Here is a 6,594-nt window from a genome sequence, read left to right as displayed (position 1 = left end):
GTTTTAAATACATATTACATTTCATCACATGATGAAGGTGAAAGCCGTATATGGTTGGAACTGTGGGATGTTTCTGATTTCTGAACAACAAGAAAAACGAGTTTTCTTCTACCAGCAGCGACTTGTTCAGCTTGTAGTGGATTAAAAAGATGAAGCATTGAAAGGCAAGAACTAAAGGTACCTCAGATACTTCCTTAAGTATAGCAGTTAGGGTTATTTCTGAGATACAAGCATAGCGCACATTCAGAACTACATTTCCCGTGATCCACTTCGAGGGGACGACCGTAAACAGAAGAAAGCGGAAACAAAAGAGGTTTTTATAAAAACACAAACACGTCCCGGCTGTCGAAGTACTCAGGGAACAAACTACAACCATTGACTTGGCCAGCAATAATCCTACCAACACGAGCGAGGAGTGAGCACGGGAGCGGACTGCGTCAGTTAGCATGGCACTGAAAAGAATACAGAAGGTAAGTTTAACAAGCTAGCATTGGTTGCCAGCTAAAGATAGCACAGCAGAGGCTAACGATAGGATTTATTTTTCGCTAAAGGTGTATTCATACAGAACTTACACTCCCCCCGCTTTGAAACAACTCCGCTCAAACTTCGTCATATTTTTGATAATAATGGGGCCGCTGACATCTCTTCTAACGGACGAAGCAGGCTGACAAATCCAAAGTTTCATGCTAGCTCGCTAACAAATGACCAAAGAGCGTAGTTAGCTCATTAACTACCCTCTTTGTGCCCTCCATGTTAGCCTGTCTCTGTGTCAGAAGCTGTGTTGTCCAGCTTGTAGTGAGGGCTGGGACTGCGGTGACCAGGGAAGTTTGCACAGAGTTCATTTCGGTTCTCTGTAGTGTGGACTAGTTCACTTCCTTTGTGGACTGTTGAGGGCGCACGGAGAGGACTACCAGTCATAATGGAAAAGTGAAATAACACGTTAGACGAGCTTCTCGAAGGCTTGACAGGACTTATAATAACTACATACATATAACAGTGATGGTTTCTTTCGGTGGTCCGCACTGTCGAAACAAAGTCACACACAAGCACGCTTGCATTAACGGCCTAGTGGGGACTGTAGCGATACCTGGATGGTATTTGCCATTAATGACGGAAAAGATTTCTGCATTTGCAGCTGATTCACATTAAAACTGCCGTGTCACGTGATGTTCAGTCAAACCTCACAGACTGGTTTGTGTTATGTTGACCAGGAGCTGCAGGACCTGCAGAGAGACCCTCCCGCACAGTGCTCGGCTGGACCAGTGGGGGATGACAGTGAGTTCACATCCTGCATGTCGGCCTTGAGACTCTTCATAGTTCCTAAATGTCATTCTACGTTTTATCTTAACAATCTAAAGCAAAACATAAATAGTTTTCAAGAGGATTTATTTATTTATTTTTTGGTAGGGTCAGTTTTAAAAAAAAGAGCGGTGGAAGAACGAGTCAAGTAGATATCAGAAGAAAATGTTTCATTTGGCTAAAGAAGGGTCCTAAAAGATTTACTAGGAAGTTCTGCAGAGACGTCAGACTAGCTTCTAGAAAGCCGGACCTCTGCCGAAGGCTGGAACTCCATCCTGATCGCCTGAAAGTGACTGTATGCCCTATGCTGTTTCACAGTGAGACACCCCAGGACTGGACTGTGTTGCTGTGTCTAGGACCAATTTAAAATTGAATGGACAGCCAGGGGTTCTCCAAAGGGTTAACTATGAGCTCCATAGGTTATCTTTTAACTGGGAAATGGGAGCGACGGCTGTTAGTCACCCTGTAATCAGCCAGTTAGAGTAAGGCTGATGACAAAGCACAGCTGTCTGTCTTTTGTGGACACAGTACACAGTGTGCACTGTGCTCTGTACACACAGCATGTGTAACGTGGTGGATGATGGCCTCTGAACATTGTGTTGGTTGAATGTACAGCTTGCGTTCTTATATGTGCCTCTGTTTTGTTTCTTGCTCCTAGTGTTTCACTGGCAGGCAACAATAATGGGCCCGGTGAGTGTCACGCTAAGCTTGCTTCTTCTCCTCTCATAATGTTTTCTGCACTAAATGCATCAGAAATAATGAGCACTGCTTTATTTATCCCATATTTGGGACATTTCTTTGTTACAGTGTTGAAATTATTCTCATATAGAAAAATAAATAAATATAGACAAATGAGAAGTGGTGCCAACCGGTTTGTTCATCTGGGCTGAAGGTGACGGGAGCGAGCCGACTGATTCCACCTGAATCGTTTCACTGTTGTTGACAGAAGTGTTTTTTTGTCAGGGTGACAGTCCGTACCAAGGAGGAGTTTTCTTTCTCACAATTCACTTTCCTACTGACTACCCGTTCAAGCCACCAAAGGTAAGAGCCCCAAGCTTTTCTCCTGCCATGCTGCTAGATCTCCTGTCTCACAGAGCTGACAACTTGCATCACTGTGCCACATTTCATACATACACAGCAGCACATCCACACGGCCGCCTCTTAACCACTTATCCATTTTAAGGTCATACGAGGCAGGAAAGGAAGTGAGATGGTGTGAGGGGCAGAGTACACCCTGGACGGGTCACTAGTCTGTCACACAGCTAGTCTAGGGTCACCAGTTCAGGGTGACTGTGCAAACACACACAGGAAGAAGCACAAACACAGTGTGTTTGGTGGGAAGATTGTATAACCTACCTTACGTATTGTACACATGTGTTATTCAGTCAGAGTTACTGGAGGGCGGTGGCGGCCTGCTTGGAAGACAAACTGTTCACTTTTGTCCTGAGACATTTCTGTCCTACTAGGAGTGGTCTCTCCTGGACACGTGTACCAGGCTCACTGGCTGATTTGATAAGTAAATAAGGGCGTGTGTTTTGGAAAAATGTTGCTCACTGCTCCAGCAGAGTTGAGACTGGGAGGATCGGTGGCCCACGGTGGCTGCACACCTGAATAAAGCTCTTTAAGCAGGTTTTCCACACATGAACTAATCCTGATGCCAAAAGAAAAGTCTGACAAACAAAAAGACTAAACTTAACCTGGGATAGCAAGTGTGGCTTTTAAATCAAACAGGAAGTGACTGAAGTGCAGGCTTTAAGCTTTCATTTCATTTCATTTATTTGTTCATTTTCAGGCACAACAAATACCTATATTGAACATAAAATACACAAAACAAAAAACAAAACTTGCCTGAAAAAGGAGTGGGACGAAGAAAACTTATTAAATCCCACCCCTATACTCACTCATCAACAAAAAAAAACAATAAACTTCCCGCAGCTACGCCCATCATTGCATACAGACCCATCAACAGCCCCGGGCAGATACAAGCATCTAAGCGGCAGCTCGCAACCAACAATTAGAGCCTTCATAACTGAATACAGAATATATAAATTATAAATTGCATTACCACAGGTAACAGGCAGTAATAACTACAAGTAACAAACACACATACATATACATACATATATATCTACACACACAAGTACATATATGTACATACATACGCACACTTTATTTTATTTTTTATTTTGGAATCCATACCAGCAGTGGTAAGAGAACAGACATTACAGAGCACACTAAAAGCATCATTGAGTATACTGTGACCAGACCAACTGTTTGTAGAGGAATTTAAATCTATGAATATTTTTGCATTGTTTCAATTGTAAACTCAGACTGTTCCAGATTTTCACACCACATACAGACACACAAAAGCCTTTACGGGTTGTTCGAGTTCTGGATAATTTGAATTCTCCAAATCCTCTCACATTATAAACCTTTTCTCGAATTTCAAATCTAGTTTGTAAATTTGCCGGTAAAAGTTTAGTAAAAGCTTTATACAAAATTATGGATGTGTTGTAATTAACCAGATCCTGGAATTTAAGTAACTTTGCCTGAAGAAAGAATTTGTGAGTATGATCTAGATAACCAGCCTTGTGAATAATACGCAGTGCTCGTTTCTGTACTGTGTGTTTAATTCAAAAGGTTTAACAAAAGTTTGACATTAACAGGATCCCAGGATGTCTCCTGGTCTTTAACTGCTCTGCTTGTTTGTGTGTCTGTGTGCATGTACGTTTGCCGTCAGGAAATGAACAGCTGCTGTGCTTGAGTTTGTCACTTCATGGTCCACTTACTGTTGAGCCTCTGAAAGTCGAGCCTGGGATTTTCAAACAGATAATGTAACATTGTTGTTCAGCCCACTGAATCAAAGCTGAAAGTCTGCACTGCAAATTTGATTTAAATCCACGACGGTGCCCAGACTCCACACAGCAAGACGTGTTGTGTGTCGCTGTCACGATGTCATGGTGGGTCGTGGACGTTACAAGTTGGGTTACTTTGGAAACGGTATCCTGCTCTTTCATTGGTAGTTGCTTCAGTCGTCTTGACGATGAGGAAGGTGTCACTCAGGACCTGCTCACTTCAGTTATTCCACTCGCTGAATGTTACTAACGTCATTCATTTTTTTAATCCAGGTAGCATTTACAACAAAGATTTATCACCCAAATATAAACAGCAACGGCAGCATCTGCTTGGACATCCTGCGGTCACAGTGGTCTCCAGCACTGACGGTGTCTAAAGGTAATCAGATGTGTGTGTCGTCTGTATTTTAAAAAGTGACATTATGGATCGTATGATTAGGGCCGAGGAACCTCCCTTTGCTCCCACACAGCGTCACGTCTGCCCCATGTTAACTGAAGTGTGTCGTTTCTACACACTCGACAATGAAACTGTCCTCAGTTCACTGACGGGATCCTTTCACCTGTTTTTTTGCAGTTTTATTGTCCATATGTTCATTGCTGTGTGATCCAAACCCAGATGACCCCTTGGTGCCTGACATAGCTCACATCTACAAGAACGACAAAGACAAGTGAATACACACACGCGCGCATGCTAACGTCTTTAGTAAAGCGAGTGTGTCTGATGGTGTCATCGATTTGTGTCTTTTTCTCTTCTCAGATACAACAAACTAGCAAAAGAATGGACCCAGAAGTACGCCATGTGAAGAAGATGAGCACAGCGCAAAAACGACAGGCTGACATTTAGTTTCTTTCTTTTCCCATCTGTTTTTTAAAGTCAACACGCACTGAAATTATAGTACGAACTCATGAAATAATCCTACTTAACTTCCACCAAACTGAACTGTTGTCATCGTTATTAATCCGAGGCCGATAACATCTACATTACTTTGGGGGGTTGTTTTTGTTTTTCCTGAAAAGAAGCCGGACTCGGAGCAGGCCACAGCCTGCCTGTGCGCACTCAGTGGATACTTGGGCATTTTTAACGTTTGGCATGTTATTATTGCACCACGGACGGTTCATTTGTGACATTCATGATTATTACAGATTGTTTTCTTTCCTTTTTAAGTACAAGTATAAAATGAGAGGACAGAAATGCCACCAGATGCCAAACGGGAACAAGCCCACGTCAGCTGTGCTGTGAACGGAGATCAGAAGGGCCGCAGCAGGACGTCTTAGCTCGACTCCTGTGTTACTTTACCTAACAATACTTTTGTGTTCCTTACATTATTACTGTAACTGTTGCTGTGTTGATCCAGTCCAGTTGGACACAGCCAATTAAGGCTAATACTTCATTGGCTGCAGAGAGGAGAGATGATGAGGGACAGCGTGGAGCTGCTGGCTGTGAGCACAGCCAGCTGAGGCTGTGCCTGATGTGTGGTTGTTGTTGGCTGCTTCTTTGTCTGAGCTGATGGTGCTGTGGATCTTTCCAGGTTACTACTGAAATCATTCAGTTAGCTGTTCTGACAGTAAGCAGCAGCATGCTGTTGGACACCGACCTATTAGCATGTGAGCACCGATAGCAGGACAGTCGCGTCATGTCTCCTTCCTGTCTAATTGTCCCTTACAGCCTCTGTAGACGAACCCCTGGTACAGATCACACAGAATGTAATGCACAGTGTGAGACGATGCAGAAGTATTGCAAAGAAATGCAAATCCCTTTTCTGTAATACAGGAAAAAGTCCTGGAAAACTTTGGAGCACGAGCTTCAGGCGGCTCCGTCATCCACCTTTCTGCTTCGCGCATCAGCAGCCAGGAAGAAACACTGAAGGCTGAATGTGAAATATGTATGGCCCTCCAACAGACAACAGTACTGACTGATACTAATGTTCTCTTTGCGTCGTCACTTCATCGATGTGCTGGCTTACGGAGGAGTCTTGATGTCGGTGTAGCAGACCAAGTTGATTGAAATGAAACAATGTACTGTGGCAGTGGTCCTGAAAATGGGAGCGACTTCTTATGTGTTGCTGTTTTCTTCTATTGTTGTTGTTATTATTATTGTTATTATTATTGACAACACCTATATTGTATTCAGTCTGTTTGGAATGATTTTTTCTATTTGAACTCAGATTGGAGTCATCACAGTGTAAAGCTCTCATTAAAATGATGTGCTCTTGTCCCCTGATCGTAGCTGTGACGTTGGATTTCCACAGGTACAACAATCAGGCCTTCAGCCCAGTGAGAAGCTTTTTTACACTGTCCTCATTAAGCTGCACTCCATCGTAACAAAGGCTAAAGACCCTGCTTTTTGTTCCTGTGTAAAGTTTTCTACCTGTGTCTCTGAGGCCCATGTGGCACATTTTGTACTGGATTAAAGAATAGTACCGTTACTATCATGACATGA

General features: G+C 43.1%; 1 protein-coding gene across 1 annotated transcript; it reads left to right on the top strand.

Annotated features, from left to right (window-relative positions):
- Positions 1-237: 237 nt before the first annotated feature.
- Positions 238-6,589, top strand: ube2d1b (ubiquitin-conjugating enzyme E2D 1b). Its single transcript, XM_026177496.1, has 7 exons — positions 238-470; positions 1,212-1,275; positions 1,958-1,989; positions 2,263-2,340; positions 4,428-4,533; positions 4,729-4,822; positions 4,912-6,589. The coding sequence occupies exons 1-7, from the start codon at positions 447-449 to the stop codon at positions 4,955-4,957; spliced, it is 444 nt and encodes a 147-aa protein (XP_026033281.1). The 5' UTR covers positions 238-446; the 3' UTR covers positions 4,958-6,589.
- The last annotated feature ends 5 nt before the right edge of the window (positions 6,590-6,594 follow it).

The sequence above is a fragment of the Astatotilapia calliptera genome, chromosome 8 (assembly GCF_900246225.1).
Source record: "Astatotilapia calliptera chromosome 8, fAstCal1.2, whole genome shotgun sequence".
Classification (NCBI taxonomy): Eukaryota; Metazoa; Chordata; class Actinopteri; order Cichliformes; family Cichlidae; genus Astatotilapia; species Astatotilapia calliptera.
The sequence above is the reverse complement of the archived record's forward strand: the minus strand, read 5'-3'. Positions and strand labels throughout refer to the sequence as shown.

Bases quoted from the DNA above. Each gene is read 5' to 3' on its own strand.
- ube2d1b (XM_026177496.1), top strand. From the start codon at position 447: ATGGCACTGAAAAGAATACAGAAG. The intron at 1,990-2,262 runs GTGAGTGTCACG...TTTTTTTGTCAG, and splicing joins AGGCAACAATAATGGGCCCG to GGTGACAGTCCGTACCAAGG. The intron at 4,823-4,911 runs GTGAATACACAC...TTCTCTTCTCAG, and splicing joins TACAAGAACGACAAAGACAA to ATACAACAAACTAGCAAAAG.